Raw genomic sequence first — 16,882 nt, forward strand, 5'->3', positions numbered from 1 at the left:
GCCTGGAGGCTGGGGACCCCTGCTCTGCGGGGACCCCGTGTACTGCAACAAAGATCCCACATGCTGCAACTAAGATCTGATGCTGCTAAAGAAATAAATAAATTGATAAATAGGGCAACACAGTGCATATTTGGATTTTGTGATCAGATGCCTTCCCCACCCCGACCCACAGGCCTGGAGCCTCCCCTGCTGCCCAGCCCCGTCATCAGTGTGGCGCCTTGTGCGGACCTGAAGGTGTGGGGCTGAGGGAGTCCATGACGTAAGCCTTTAAACAAAAAAATGTACGTGCAGTGCAGTCTGTAGTGTTACTAGTTTCAGGTAACAAGAACAGGGAAGTGTGGGGTCTTGTCTGAAGAGAGAGAAAGTGGTGGGAAGTCAGAAATGTGTGTCCTATGCAAGGACAGGCTTTTTAACCCATGATAAGATTCCCCAGGACCATCAGGAGCTCTCATGCTCAGCTCTGTGCCAACTGAATTGAACGGAAGGAGGAGGCATGAACTATTATAGTAAGTACGCGTCAACTTTGATGAACAGCTGTCAGGAGCACCAGACTGTGAAAGAATCTGAGAACCACACTTTTCAAGAAAGAAGGGAAAGGTGACTCATTCAAGGTCATTTCACTAGTGGTCAGCAGCACGTGCCTGGAATCCAGTCACGTCCAGAGGCCAGCAGAGCCTCCGGGGAGGACACCCTCAGCGTGCTCTGCCCCAAGTCTACCACCTTCATAACTTTCACACAGGACTGAAATGAGAGGCAAGAGGGAGGAGGCGGGGAAACACAGCAGCCCAGGGGCCCGCTGGCTATGAATGAGACTTCTGTTTGCCTGCCCTGTGCATCTGGAATTCTGTATGAAAACAATGAACTGCGAGGAGGTGAAAGTGTGTGCTCCAAAGCAAGGCCACCCTCCCCTCCCTGCCCCCACCTCGCTTTATACAAGACCTGCTTTGTGTCAAGCACAGCAAAGGAGAAGCTGGGGAATATGCTGGGGTTTGGGGGGAGTTCAGGTGTTTGGGGCTGACATCACCAACGTCTGGGAGGAGGCAGCTATCAGAAAAATGGGGTATTAAACTAGAACCTGGGATTTTAAACTCCAGTCATTTCCCTAACTGCTCTCCTATTTGCATAATGCTCTACACAAACTTGTAAAATGCTTTCTCGGCCCTTTTCTCCACAGAGCGAGAGCTTGGGGAGGAACAGAGTTCCTTCCCGGGGGCTGTCTGGGTGGCCCTGAGGGCACGCTGCTTTGCCCAACCTTGAGTGTTGGGGTGGGGTCCTGTCTTCTGCGCCCTCTGGCTTTATCTTGTGCAGGTTAACCGGTCATGACGCCAGCTGCACGAGGGCAGATCAGAGTGGAGAACAAGCTCCCAGGTAAGGGACCTGGCTTATGGCGAGACCCGGGGTGATGCTGGCCACTGGCTGTTTTGGCTGGTGAGGAGCTTACAGCAAGGCTGGGGGTATGGCCTGGCCTGGAGGCACCAGGGCATGTTTCCGGAATGTAAATCCTGTCCAGGTTTGCAGGCGGGGGCCGGGGGAGGAGGTCTTGTCGGGGAGCATTGTGTGAAGCAGGCTGTGGATTGAGTGATGCTGCAGGTCAGGGGGCGGGGTGGGCGTCCACAGGGTTGGGAGTGCTGGTTGACAGTCTGGAGGACTAAGGTGTGTAGCTTTTCACTACAGTGAAAAAAAAAAGCGACACACAAGTACTGAGATCTAATGAGGGTCTGATTACATCACTCCTCTTCCTCAACCCTCTCCCGGGTCCTCATCTCATTCAGAGAAATAGTTACAATCCTTTCAGTGGCTCATAGAGCTTGGGTCCCCATGCCTCCTTGACCTCCCTGCTGCACTGGCCTCCTAACTCGCCCTCACACATGACAAGCATGCTTCTGTCTCAAAGCTCTTGCACAAGCTGCTCTCTCTGCCTTCCCCCAGATAGTCACTCAGAGCCCTCATTTCCTTCAGACGTCGGCTCAAACATCAGCTTTTCAAAGAGGGCTTCTCTGACGGCTTTGTTGGTTCTTCTTTTGTTGAATTTTTTCTTTGCCATGCCCCTCCCCTCGGCTTGTGGGATCTTAGTTCCTGAAATCTTGGGGCGCTAACCACTGGATGGCCAGGGAATTTCCTGCTTTGAATGGCAACTGCCTGATGGTGTTTCTATCTGCTGTATCATGCCGAATTTTCCTGCAGATCTTTCCTCTGATCATGACATGTTTTATCACATATACAAGTTTGTTATCTCTCCAAGAGAATGAAAGTTTCACAAAGATAAGGATTTGTTTAGTTAGCTTGCTAGTGCTTAGCACGATGCCTAGCGTGCAGTGGGTGCTCAAAAAATACTTGTTGAAATGAATAAACCACTGTTAAAACAGCAGGCTTCCTTTCCGGCATGAGTCCTTTTCGGTTACCTGTGCTGTGTTGCTGTCGTGTCTGACTCTTTGCAACACCATGGACTGTAGCCCACCAGGCTCCTCTGTTCATGGGATTCTCCAGGCAAGAACACTGGAGTGGGTTGCCATTTCCTCCTCTAGGGGATCTTTCTGACCTAAGGATCGAATCTGTCTCCAGCCCACATTGGCAGGTGGATTATTTACCACTGAATTACCTGGGAAGCCCCCTTTTTGTTGCCCAGAACTGACATTTGTTGGCAGTTGCTTTACACCACGCATTGGACTAAGCCCTTGCCATGCATCAGCTTATTTAACCAAGTACTATCATTACCCCATTATGCAGATGAGAAAACTGTACCTCAGAGGTTAGTTTCTAAACTCTGGTAATAATGGCAGAGACAGAACTGTCTAGATTTGACGACTCCGGAGTGTGGATTCCTAGCTACACGACACTCATTCCTGAGGCAGCAAGTCTAAAAAGATAAACACAAGAACTATAGTAGGCTTACAGGTAATCTGTAACTCTTTTTCATATTTTTCTAAATGTATGCTTTTCTCTCCCAGTAACAAGGTATCTTTTACAGACTTTTTTTTAATGTGACCAGTTTTAAGATCTTTATTGAACTTGTTACAGTGCTGCTTCTGTTTTACGTTTTTGGCCCTGAGGCATGTGGGATCTCAGCTCCCAGATCAGGGATCAAACACCCACCCCCTACATTGGAAGGTGATATCCTAACCACTGGACTACCAGGGAAGTGTCCAATAAGCAGGTATGAATTTTACAATCAGAGAAAGAAAAAGGTTGATTTGCTTGCCCATCTGTCCATGATGCCTGACCACAAAGTGGGGACCCTGAAGAAGACGACTGCCCACTGCCCTTCTGGGAGCCTCTGAATTCCAGAATCTCTGGGAACCTGGTTAAGAGCAGGAGGGATTTAGGGACTCCTGCATAGACAGCGGTGGAAGAAAGACAACTTCTAGGTCACTTGTGAGGACCGCAACTATTACCAGAAGCAGCAAGGGGTAAGATGGGAGAGAAACCGCTCGCTGCATGTGCAACCATGCAACTTTTTTACCTTTTTGATTCTGGCAACACGTAGCCAGACAAAAATATGCTACAAGGTCTGATCCCAGCTTAATCTATGCCACCTTCCCCAAATTATGCTTGGCTTTGAAGCTGTGACCTGGCTTGCATTAAAAAAAATTATTTGGCTGCACCAGGCCTTAGTTGCATGTGGGATCTTTAGTTGTGGCTACGAACTCTCAGTTGTGGCATTTGGGATCTAGTTCCCTGACCAGGGATCGAGCCTGGGCCCCCTGCATTGGGACCACAGAGTTCAAGCCCCTGCACCTTCAGGGAAGTCACAGGGCTTGCATTTTTTATCCAAAACTTTTCCAAGAAGACAACCCAGCCCTCTACACCTTGGTGTGAGTTGCTGTCCCTGCAGGGTCTAGTCAGGAGGAAGGAGGCCCTGTGACAACTCTGGGCCGAAATCCTCTGATTGTCAGTAAGCACCACAGTAGGGTCAAGAAACTAGCACTTCTGGTAAAGTTAAAAAGCCAAGAACGTGTCTGTTCTTAGGAACATACTAAAGCAAAGGAACATGATGGACGAGCTGACATTCTCAAACAATTCAGGGAAAAAAAGGTGTGCGTGAATGATAAAGCAAATGGGGCAAAGTGTAAACAGTCAGTGAATCTGGGTGAAGGGTAAACAAGAGCTCCCTGTGTTGTTCTTACAGTGTCTCTGTGGGTTTGAAATCACATCAGAATAAAAAGTTACAAAGAAAAGGAAGTAGATGTGTGCTGAATTAACTAATGTGCTTAGCTTAGTGTTCACAGAAGCTACACTAAAAGTCCAATTCCTTGTCTTGAGCTAAACTCACCCAGGAACTGGAGAAAACTGATCATCTCACTCCTCTTCCCGTCAGTCACTCTGGATCCTCGTAAGCTTCCTGGTATGGAAAACATCCCGCTTGGATAAGAGCTTTGATCATAAAAATGCAATAAATGCCCAGAGCCTGAGATCGGAATTTTTGGAAGGGACTGTAGGAGATTGGAAGGGGAAATTTGGTATCTCCCCACAGGGAGGCCAAAGCACGGTCAACATGGAGAAAATCGGAAAACTCACAGGGCAGTGTGGGGCTGCGGCAGGGCGGCGAGCAGACAGTCCTGCCAGGAGAAGCTCATTTTAATAGGGGGTTGAAGCTACACAAAGATGACCCCTGGGATGGAAAGTGCTGGGGAAGGAGGAGGGTCACAGAAAAAGTCCTCCAGGGGCTGAGGGCAGGGAGGCTGCTTGGGGCATTTTTGAAGGCGACTGGGAGAGACAGAGCAACAAATGCCCTGCATATAATGTTGCCTCATGATAAATTCCCTTTCAGCTGAAGCTGGCCTGCTGGTTCTGCGCAGTGTGGAGGGGCACCCTCTGCACACCCTGCTCCCTCTGTCTCGATCATTTATTCCACCTCAAATAAATGTCAGGGGTCCTCCCAAACCCGGCTCTTCCTCCAGGCCTCACTCCAGTGTGCGCGAAACCACTCACACACCTGACATTTTCCTCCCTTCCCCTTTGCACTGCCTTCCTGTAACATCCTCCCAAAAGCTCAAATCTTTCCTTCAAAGCCTGTCAGAGCCTTTCCCCCTACCAATGTCTCCAGCTGTTCCCTGGAAGTCATTTGATTCTGAAAGGAGAGGCGTCAGTATGACTTAGGGTTCAGTAGACACTTCCTCAGGAGGCATGGAGGAAGCTATTTTGAACTGACCAATCCTACCACACTCTTTGCAGTGCAGACCCTCTGAGAGCCATTTCTGACTATCCTGACGAAGCACTGGTGGCTGGAGAAGGAGCCTCAGACTGGGAGGTGGCCTTGCCACATGGCAGGGACAGTTTGGGGGAGCCAGCTCACTGGACCTCAGGCTGGCTTGGGTGGGTGCATTCCCTGGCTGCAGAGTAGTCATGGAAGGAGGAGGTGAGTTCTAGGGGCAAACAGATGGAACTGGGACCCGTGCAGTCAGGAGACACAAGGACTGCGGACTTGGTGGCAGGAACACTGTCTGTTACAGGAGATGCTGCCACATGCGGCTGGCTATGTGCTTCCCATTGCAAGAGGGAGCCAAGTGAAAGTGGGGAAGCATATAAAGATTTGTCTTGGCCCACAAAAGAAGCTCCCAAATGTCCAATCCTCAGGGCAGTCTATGAGGGTGTAGGGTGACCTGAAAAACATAAGGGCAGCATGCTGAGGGCTTCACAGAGTTAGTCCATTTAAAGGACTGTTCTTCTGTTTTTTTTTTTTTTTTTTTTTTTGATACAGGTCCCAGAATCCAAAGAGCTCTGAAAACCAAGTCTTTGGTTTGGCATCAAAACTCATCTGGCAGATAATCCTGTCCTGAACTGACACATGGTTATTTATAGCTTTCACGTATTCCACTTAGTTGAATATTCATATGGTTCACTGCAAAAATTTTACATGTTATTATGAAGTATTCTATGCACCACATTACCTTTCAAAATGTACAAACTTTCAATCCCAAAACAAATCTGGCTTCTTCCAGGGTTTCATAAGGAATTACAGACCACTATTAGATGCATCCTATTTTTTAGAGTCAAAGTAAATAGTAGCTGTGGTTTGTTTATAATAAAAATTTAAAATGTTACTGCTCGACAAAATAAAATGTTGGCAACCCTAAGTCTAGTTCCAAAATTTCTGGAACATTTTTATTGTTCTAAGTCCAACTCTGGCATAAGTCACTTCTGGTACTTTACAAATCTAGGCCTGATTAGAACAGAGGTTGCCAGCTTGTTAGTCACACTGGCAAAAGAAAAAAAAGCCTGCAGATATGTTTTATTTGCTTCACAGAGTGCATTCTCCCCTCCCCTTTTATGTGGAAAGTGAACATAAAGTCCAGTTTCCAGTCCTCTTGACAATTCAGAAGATAATGGCAATAGTCATGCCGGGCATGTAATCATCTGGAGCCAAGAATCAGGTACCCCTCTCTGCTTTCTAGTCAATTTCCTCTGCAACACCCAGCTTGGCTCACTGTCGCTGGACAGACAGACTAGCAGAGACTTGATTTTCCTCCGTTGACTTCCGGTCACCAGCTCCACAAACGATCCGCCCTAGCCAATACCTCCACACAATCAGGAGGCTGCAGCTGTAGGGAAGGCTGCAGCAGAGGCTTCTGGGAGGCCAAGAGCAACTTGCTTGACTCAGTAAGCTCCTTCCTTAGCTGATGACACAAAAGGGCTTGCTTGATTAAGAATTCCTTCTCACTTTCACAGCAACTCCTGCCAAAGCGGCAATTATCAGGAATACTGTCAGCCTGCCTGAGGCCCAGCTGCTGAAAGTCTGTGTAATATGGTCCCTTCGCCCACAAGAATGACAGCATTTCATAAAACGGTATTAATGAATTTAAAACAGCTCTTTTTTAAAAAGGCACAATACCGAGCAAAATAAAGACAGTGATTTTAGGTTACTCAACTGAAACCTGTCCAACTACCGCCGACACTTTGGTCACAGTGGAGCCTGCGTAAGTAAAATACACCACTCTTACAGAGATGGTCTATTTAATCAGAACTCTTTTCTTCAAACACAAGCACATAAGACTATAATATAGGCAACACTCTTGCACCTGTCATCCCAAATGAACAAGTATTAAATTCTGTCACATGTGCTTTTAAACAAAAAGAAAGCATTTATGTCCGTTAAAGCTGGTGTCCCTTCTGTTTCTCCTTCACGTCTCTTATTTCTCTCCCACCATCATCCCAGAAGCATAAGAACTTCATATAACTTTACATAACTATATGAAGTTAGTATCTACTGACAGTAGTTAAACATTTCCTACAAAGACACCAGAATGGCTTTTGTTTTTCATTCAACGTTATTTGAGCTCTACCAGCACTTATAACATTCAGACTCATTAATGTTAATTATTGTGTAGCGTTCCATCGTGTGGTCCCAGTTCATCTCTATCCTTACTGATGGACATTCAGGTTGTTTCTAAGTTTTTGCTATTATACCTGTGTGACCAACAGAACGTCGGCAGAGTGATAGCAGGTCCCTTCAGGCTCAGACTTCCTTCCTCTGTGTGCTCTTCGCTCTCTTCATTCACTCACTCTGGGGAAGCGAGCTGCTGTGCTGAAGCAGCCCTATGGAGATGCCTTCCTGAGAAGGAACTGAATGAGGCCTTAGGCTAACAGCCAGGCATCCTCTAGCCCCAGCCAATACCTTGACTGCAACTTCAAGAGACACCGTGGTCTAGATCTACTCAGCTGAGCTGCTCGTGGATCCTCAGAAGCTGTGTGAGATAATAAATGTTTGCTATTTTAAGCTGATAAATTTGGGGGTCAACTGTTGTATAGAAATGGGTAACTAAAACAAATTTTGAGGAGTTTGCTATAAAATGAGACCAGAAAAACAAATTCAAAGACAGATGATTTAAGCAGGCCAAAGGTTCTGTTTCCTGTGAGTACTATCACAGTTCGTACTCTTCCTCACAGTACATTCTCACTTCACAAAGAAAGGGTTTTATGTGGACACAGCACATACATAACTCATCACCTAATTTTTGGCTTAAGTATTTAAAATACAAAGCTTTTTTTTTTTTTTTTTACTAAAATTACATGAGTAAATCAACTCTTCTCATGGATTTTTGTCAGTGATTTTATTAGCTACATAAAGAAATAAATCAGAAATGTCCAACTTTCAAACTCCAGCAAATTTTGTTTGTAGAAGAAACTGTGATCAGCTCTATGTACACGGAGGAAAAGAAAAATTTGGTTAAAAATACCCCAAAGGGCTTCCCTGGTGGCTCAGACAGTAAAAAATATCCAAAACACATGAACTCTTTGAATTTAGTTATGGAGTCTAAGGAATGGCGGGAATGAGGGAGGTTAAATAAGCATAGGCTAATTATCTCAGAGCAAGTTTTCAACCAAAACCGGAATGGTATAACTACGCAAAGATTTATGAACAGTGAAGTAATTTACAGCGGAAACCTGTGATTCAAGAAGTGGAAACAGCCGAGGTTTCTTAAGTGCCTTTGGTGCTGCTTCCTTACTGGTGCTCCTTCATCTGCTTTAACAGCCCACCACCAGCAAGCCTTCTCAGCCCAGCAGGAATGGAGCCCTGCCATTTAAGAGGGAAAAATATGCTGTCCAAGCGCACATGCCTGCTTCAAATTCTATGTGGAACAAAATCAGAGAAATACAGAAAAATTTAGGATGGAAACAAATCCACTAGGATGTAATTTCACAGAAGTCTGAATCTCTGCTAAACGGAACCTGGCTACCTACGTGTCCTCTGGCCAACTCCAGAGGTCAAGATGAAAAGGTCAAGTGGACAGCAAGTGTGGACAGTTTGGAGCATATCCAGAAAAAGCTCCTTTTCTCTCCTACCCAGGCCCCAGTCCCTTCTGCTTTTATTCTCAATGCTCTTGTCTTTTTCATAGGCTTTATCTCAGTGTCTTTGCATAACAGGGTAACAAATCATGTATGATCTGGGCTGAAATCTTTTGGAAGAAATATGGAGCTGGTCTATCTGCTAAATGAGCAGCACTGTAAACACATGTAACAAGATACGGTGATTGCCTTCATGTGCCAGGGTTTACTGGTTCCATCCAATCCATGGCCCAGACTAGGACACTTTCACCTTTTTAAGAAAAAATACCCTCTATAACAACTATAACAAGGCAACTCCAAACCACCCAATTAAAAAGTGGGCAGAGGATATGAACAGACATTTTCCCAAAGATCTACAGACGGTCAATAGGAACATGAAAAGATGTTCAACATTACTAATTATAATGGAAATGCAAATCAAAACCACAGTGAGATACTACCTCACACCTGTCAGAATGGCTGTTACTGAAAAGAAATAATGAACGTGGAGAGGATACAGGTAAAAGAGATCCCTTGTACACTGCAGCCATGAAATTAACAGACGCTTGCTCCTTGGATGGAAATTTATGACCAACCTAGATAGCATATTAAAAAGCAGAGACATTACTCTGCCAACAAAGGTCCATCTAGTTAAGGCTATGGTTTTTCCAGTAGTCATATATGGATATGAGAGTTGGACTATAAAGAAAGCTGAGTGCCAAAGAATTGATGCTTTTGAACTGTAGTGTTGGAGAAGACTCTTCAAAGTCCCTTAGACTGCAAGGAGATCCAACCAGTCCATCCTAAAGCAGATTAGTCCTGAGTGTTCACTGGAAGGACTGATGTTGAAGCTGAAACTCCAATACTTTGGCCACCTGATGCGAAGAGCTGACTCATTTGAAAAGACCCTGATGCTGGGAAAGATTGAAGGCCGAAGGAGAAGGGGACGGGGATGAGATGATCGGATGGCATCACCGACTCAATGGAGTTTGGGTAACTCTGGAAGTTGGTGATGGATAGGGAGACCTGGCGTGCTGCAGTCCATGGAGTTGCAAAGAGTCGACTGTTGGGAGTACTGAAAAAACTGGTGTAGCCACTATGAAAACAGTATGGAATGTCTTCAAAAAATTAAATCTAAATTAGAACTGATATGACCCAGCTATTCCACTTCTGGGTATTTATTTGAAGAACACAAAAACACTAATTTAAAAAGATATATGCACCCCTATGTTCATTGCAGCACTCTTTAGAATAGCCAAGATATGAGAACAACCTAAGTGTCACCATTGATGGATGAAAGGATAAAGATATGGTATGTGTGTGCAGTGGAATAATACTCAGATATAACAAAGAATGTTACAACATGCAGTAATATTTCCAACAACATGGACGGACCCTGAAGGTATTATGTGAATGAAATGTCAGACAGAGAAACTATACTACTCATACGTGGAATCTAAAAAAAAATAAAACAAATGAACAAACAAAGTAAAACAAAAACAAAGTCTCAGATACAGAGAACAGGTCACTTGTTACCAGAGGGTAGGTAGGCTGGGCAAAGTGGGTAAGGGGTTAACTGTATGGCGATGATTGATGGTAACGACTTGCGGTGGTCATCACTTTCTAGTGTACAGAGATGTTGGATTATAATGCTGCACACCTAAAATTTAAATCCTTCAGTAGCTGCAAGGTACAGTTCAAACCATTTAACAGGGCAAAACTCTAGGATAGTACATAAAACTTTAAACATGCTCTCCTATTCTAGGAAAATCAATCTCAGATCTCAGGGGTTTGTAAATCCAGGTACCTCGAGAGAAACCAGTCCTGTTCCCCAGACTGCCTCGAAGGGAAACTCACTTTGACTCTGTGACCAGATGTCCCTGGGCTGGACCGTGGAAGGTGAGAGGAAATGCACCCTCTCTCAATGGTTCCACAGGCTCCTATGTCTTCCTCTAGCACCCTAGACTGAGACTGCCAGCCTCCCTGCCTGTATTTCTCCTTCACATCAAAGGCTCTTTGGCAATAGAAACTTGAGTACCGGCAGGACCGGCACAATGCCTCACATCAGACACTCAAAAAGTAGTTGCTAAATGAACGGATATAAAACCAGTAAAGCACGGAGACACAATATGGAGTAGCAAAAAGGAATCATCTTCATCCTAACTTTAAAACTTATCCATAGTTCCTACCGTGAGTCAAAAATTCTCTCGGTTTTCGCCTGGATAGGCAAAAAGCTAAGAACAAATTACTAAGACCTCTTCCAGTATTCTAGTTCTACATACATCTGTACAAAGCATGTTTAAAATTGTAAGACTGATTTTTAAATGAACACACCAGAATCTGTAAGTGCAAATGAACATCAACTCCTTTAAACGTAGGTACCATAACAAGTTACTCATTCAATTACAAAAAGCAATTTAAAATTCTGCAGAATTCTTTTTGTTTCTGATTTAAAGCAAAACCAAATAGCTTTTTCATTTACAAAAGCAACATACACTTACTACTAAAAATAAATCAGAAATCATAAAAAGAGAAAAGAATTGACCCTCAATCATACAGGCAGAAGCGCTAGTGTGCAGCCCGGGTACGAGATCATTCCGAGTCCTCCTGCCATAAACATATTCTGTACGTCTACACTTTTCCCCCCCAAGGTTATTCTACACTCCTTCTATTACTTAATATAGTATGAATATATTCCTGCAGACTTTGTAAGCACAGCAATCTGCTGGATGGCGATACTAGTTTATTTAACTAATGACCCACTGCTGGATATTTAGGTAGTTTATCCATCACTATTACAGACAAATGCTTCTCTAAATGTCCTGGTAGTTAAAATTTTAAACCCACAATTATATCCTCAGAATAAACTTCCAGACATGAACTTTCTGGGAGGAAGGCTGTGCATCTTTAACATGGTTGATTTGTATGCAGTTTTTTCCCCTTTGGTAACAGACTTCCATCCTTCTGACAGCAGCGGAAAGTCACTGGGGGTCAAGTCTGGTGATTAAAGTGAGTGATCAAGTTTAGGCAATACTATTTTTGGTTGAAAGCCTCTGATTATGCAGCAGTGTGATGGGTTTTCATATGTGACTCAGAACTGCTCTTGAAGGCAGTCACAACAGGAATTCCAAACTGTTGTAAGCAATTGGCTCATTGTCAAACTATGTATGTACTTCCTAGAGACACAACTATAAAAGGGATGAACAGAGCTTGATGCTTTCTCAGGAGTCATTCCGTTGCAGTTCCATCCCATTCACACATAAAAGTCTCAACAGATGAGTCATTCAGTTCATTTTAAACATCTGTACTGGTTCACCTAAAACTTAATTATCTGCAGTGTTATTTACCACTCAAAGGACACTTCACATACATTATCTTTTTCATTTTCATACCATCACTAAAAATATAGGTAATGATGAAGTAAAAACTCAAAGAAGACAGAATGATTTGCCTAAGGCAAAGCCAGGCAATAAAAGCTGATAAAAGGCAGAGCCAGAGGCCAATAAGGATCTGTTTAGCTTTGAACACAACCTTCTTTTCATTTTCTGACCCAACAGTCTAGCGCCTTACTGTAATTTTTAAATGTGTTACAGGGTCGTTCAATTCTTGACTGCTAGGATTAAAATCTCTTAAAGGCTCTATCACTACCAGTGAATAATCCTACTCTTTATATAACCTGAATACAAACTGAACAAAACTGGGGGTACTGCTTATGAATAGGCTCATTTATATTCTTAAGGAAAACTGGCAGTAACTACAAAAACCCATTTATTCAATTTGAATAAAGTAAATATTGATACTAGACTTTACATTTAAAGAGACTTGTCTGGAAAGTGAGTCATGTTTTAACAATAACCATAGTAAAAGGGGGGGAAAAAAAGACCAGTAAGTTAAATAAAAGGCTAATAAAACCTGGAGGAAACAGCTCAGCGTTTTCTTTTAAACCCTGAAGAACACCAAATGTAAATTATGTTGCATAAAGAGTCATTTCAAGAAAAACCAATAATACAATAGCAGAGTCAGTACTAAGAACTTCAATGATATCCAACTCAAAAATGCATAGGGAGAGTAAAGTTATTTTATTAAATCATGCACATCACGTGTGTTAGTGCAAATAGTTTAATCTGTACTCCAGAAATTCTATTGTACTTTATATCTTTACAAAATAGATTTAAACAATTATTTACTTTAAAAAATGTAATTCTGAAGTTAAGCATTTCAGAACAATATTTGCAATAACCTATATACAAGAGGTACTGGGTACCACTGGCATATTAGCATTCTGTGGTGGAGTGGCTTCCTGCAACAGAAAAAGATGAAATGAACTACATGACAGTATTTTCTACAAGTCAATTTGTGACTAATTCCTCCATAAGTCTAGTGATCCTCCCAACAGCAAATCCCAAAGAGCTTAAAATATAACCTTTAAAGTATAAACAATGACTGCCAAACATCACAAGGCAAATTATATCCTAAACTCTACTTCAATATTTGGCTAGGCCTGTGGATTGCCACAGAACATTCAAGCCAGTTCACTGACATTCCCTCCCAGTTTTCATTGACTGAAAAATTTTAACTATGTGATACTTCAGGATATTCTATGACCTAAATAATCTTTATTGACATAACTGTGGTGCCGTACAAAAACCATAGCTAAACCTTCACTTCCGTGTTTTAAATTTGCAACATCAAGCAGTGCTTAGGTGCTTCACTGTGCATGGAATACTATTCATCTTGGGGATAGTGCTTCTCATTAACAGAATGTCCCAGTTAACAACAATAAAAAGTAAATTACCATTTATATACCCAACCAGGAAATCTGTTGGTAGGTAAAATAGCTCACCTTGAACACGAATTAGCTTTGAAATATCATAACCAAATTAAGTCAGTAAAAACTTATCTAAAGAGATATTAATTCTTTCTTCAATTAAACATGCTTGGAGGAAGAGATGATATGAAAAAAAAAAATCATGCTTCCTAAAATGCTGTATATGAGAAAGTAACTTGGCTTTTAAAGAAAAATATCTCTTTAAATACATGAGGTTTAATAAATTACATTCCAATTGACTCAACAGTTTGGTTTACTGCACTGAAACTGTATAATTACTATGTTTTTGCTCCCAGAAATACTTCAGTTTGCTCAAGAAAATACGCACTCTCATGGAAAGTTTTTCAAAGTTGATGTCCTCCACATCATCAAGTCACATTAAGGCTGAACAAGCGTGCACATATTCCCCAAATCATCACTAGAACAGAATATTTTCCAAGTGTATTTCTCCTTTAAAAAAAAAAAAAAAAAAAATCCACGCAAACAGTTGTATCTAAGTCTTGTTCCCAATAGCTCAGTGGTTTTATAACAAGTAAAAATGGCGTAAATATGTAAAAAATATATATATGTGTATATATTTCAAACCGATAGGCACTGAGCACACAGGGCCTCTCTTCCCATGTATGTATCAGTTGTTTGGTTTGGGTAGTTATCGAATCAAAGAAAGAAAAAAAAAAAAAAGAAAGAATTACCTGGCCATTAGAATTCAGAGTAAAATACCCATAAATTTAATGTTATAAATAATTTGGTGTACCAAGAAGCCTACTTTAGGCCACCGTAATATTCAGAATTTAAACATACTCATTTAAAAATTACATGAAAAATTGCAAGCAAATTATTGCTTACAGTAGAAGAGTCACAATTTTATATCCTCTTTATAGACAGATACATTTTATATACTTTAAAGCAATGACCCTACAGCTGTATTCTTGCACTTCTGCTGTTTTAAGAGGTAAAAAGGAAGAAAATGGTTCTGTTTGTCCCCAGCATGAGTGTGGTGCCAGCTTCTAGAGGGAGGACGGTGTACGGACTCAAGAAACGCTCTCATGGAGAAGCTCTGGCCAGACCTGGCACGTACAGCACGATGGCTGTCACCGCAACCAGGGCAGCCAACATGGGCATCCAGGGCCAGGGTTTCTGTGTGGAAAGAAACCAAGAGTCAAAATCACATTCTCCCCTCTTTTTTTTCATACCTATTAACCCCTTGGTTCCACAGAGTCCTGAATACTTAACAGAATATTAGAAAAACCTTATATCTGCATAAGAATATTTTAAAAAGAAAAGAAGAAAAGGTGAGGGAGTGAGGATGTGAGGAGAGCCAGAACAGCAAGAACTTTTAGAGGACCACTGTGTGGAAGCATAATACATTTTGGGAGAGTCTTGGGCAGTTTTCAGTTTTGTTTGAAGCCTAACAGCGACTTCTCTAAGAAACTCTCAGAGTTCAGCCTGTTTTATTTACTCTGATGTCCACATATTCAGGTAACTGATGTACAGAGATTCCTGGAGTATGTTTCTGCCTAAAATGTTTATTTCTTGATAAAAACCAGACTCACATGTTGGCATAGTTTTATACAAGGGGCTGGTGGGTAAGGTGATAGAAAGAAAACGGTCAAAGTTTTGATAGTCTAATCTGAAATTATAGAAGACAAAATCAGAAGGGGTTCAAAACAGAAAAGTGATATTAAGGTCCTTGCCTGTCTGATGCTGTTGGTAAAGACCATGTCCAAGGGTAATAATGCCACATGGTCATCTTATATGCTGTGCTAACCTGTATGTTTGTTGGAGGCAAGCATGAATAGGCTGTTCTCTCTGAACTATCAGAGGGCTTTACAATATCAGTTTGTTTTGTCTGAAACCTTATTTTCACTAGTGTTCTAAGTCGTATTGGGAAAGTTGGCCTTTAAAGAAATGTTGTATTGTTGCAGATCAGGGCTCAGAAAGATGGGATTGGTTGATACTCTCACAAGGAAGTGCATACTGAGGTTGGGATTGTGAGTCACTGTCCATTATGCTACTCTCTCATCTTTTTTCATCTTCTTAGCCACAGTGTATATAGGCAAAGGGTTGAAACAACGGAATTCTACACTACAGAAAAAAAGAGGGAAGAGAGGAGGGGGAGGAAAGCTTGCTGAAAACTTCAAAGAGGCAAACTCTTCATTTGTCATTCAAATCTGATTAAACATAATTGGGAAGGGGGTACTAAGTTGCAGCAACTCATAGTTTACTCCAGTTTGCTAGAGACAAAGACTCAGTTAAAGGCAGCATATTAACATCTGGTTAGATTGGAATTAATTCATGGTTAGCGTTACTACAAAGGAAACAAGACAAAATGTTATGTGATTAGTTCAGTTCATTCGGTATGACACAACACGTAGCATACTAAATGAAGGGTTTGCTTCAGGTAACAAAATACCTGCGTGGTTTTGCCATGCACTATATTACAAATATGGCACAAACAGGTGACGGGGACAGACAGACACGACTCAACAGTAGTGTTGTACCTTTCTCTACCACAATGGACCGAAACACCAAAACAGGAAAGCCAGGAATAGGCCGATGAATACGGCTGGGACGGGTTGTAATATGGAAGGCTAAAGAAGGGAAGGGATATTAAAATCATTTTATGCTACAAAAAAAAAAAATCAGATAAGATGATTTAGAACCCAGGGTGGGTGGGAGGGAGGGTACAAAGACATTTTAAAGACATCTAATATCATCCAGAATGATGGGCCAGGGTAAGTAAGCTGGTAAACTACATTTTAAAGAATGGCTGGAGGCAATGTGGGTGTCCCTAACTACATAATGAAACATAGCACTTTAAGACAGAGCGATGAAAATGCCTCACCAACTGATGCTCTGCTTGACGGTATGGTATTTTTGTTCCATACTTGGAATCCATTATTTGACAATGTACTCCTTTGGAAATTGCTAAGGTTTATCTTATCCCTTTATCAAAACTTTTTTTTTTAAACCTGAACTCTTTTGCTTGAGACAGTACTGCTTTCAAGCTTAAAAATAAATGCTCTGTGATACACAGTTCCTAACTCAAGCAAGAGATCTGACACACTGTATGAGAAGCATTTAGTATATAAAGACAGGCAGTTGAGCCTCAGGGCTTTCAGTTACATTACCAGAACAGAAGTATTGTTTTTTTTTAAGAAGTAATTTTTAACTTTTATTTTACTATTATTATTATTTTGGCCGTGCCTTGTGGCATGTGGGATCTTAGTTCCCTGCCCAAGGACTGAACTTGTGCCCCGTGCAGTGGAAGCATGGAATCCTAACCACTGG

The 16,882-nt window shown here is 42.2% G+C and overlaps 1 protein-coding gene across 39 annotated transcripts in view; it reads right to left on the reverse strand.

Annotated features, from left to right (window-relative positions):
* Window positions 1-12,823: 12,823 nt before the first annotated feature.
* SLMAP (sarcolemma associated protein) overlaps window positions 12,824-16,882 on the reverse strand; it is a 149,818-nt gene continuing 145,759 nt past the window's right edge. For 23 of the 39 annotated variants that reach the window (XM_070777189.1, XM_070777179.1, XM_070777186.1 and 20 more), the window contains one exon: window positions 12,824-14,728. In XM_070777189.1, the coding sequence (XP_070633290.1) occupies window positions 14,636-14,728 (93 nt within the window). In that variant the 3' untranslated portion in view covers window positions 12,824-14,635. Of the gene's footprint in view, window positions 14,729-16,092; window positions 16,183-16,882 lie in introns of all 39 variants that reach the window. The other 16 variants (XM_070777190.1, XM_070777180.1, XM_070777187.1 and 13 more) reach the window with 1 other exon arrangement.

This window comes from Bos indicus, chromosome 22, assembly GCF_029378745.1.
Source record: "Bos indicus isolate NIAB-ARS_2022 breed Sahiwal x Tharparkar chromosome 22, NIAB-ARS_B.indTharparkar_mat_pri_1.0, whole genome shotgun sequence".
In the NCBI taxonomy this organism is placed as follows: domain Eukaryota; kingdom Metazoa; phylum Chordata; class Mammalia; order Artiodactyla; family Bovidae; genus Bos; species Bos indicus.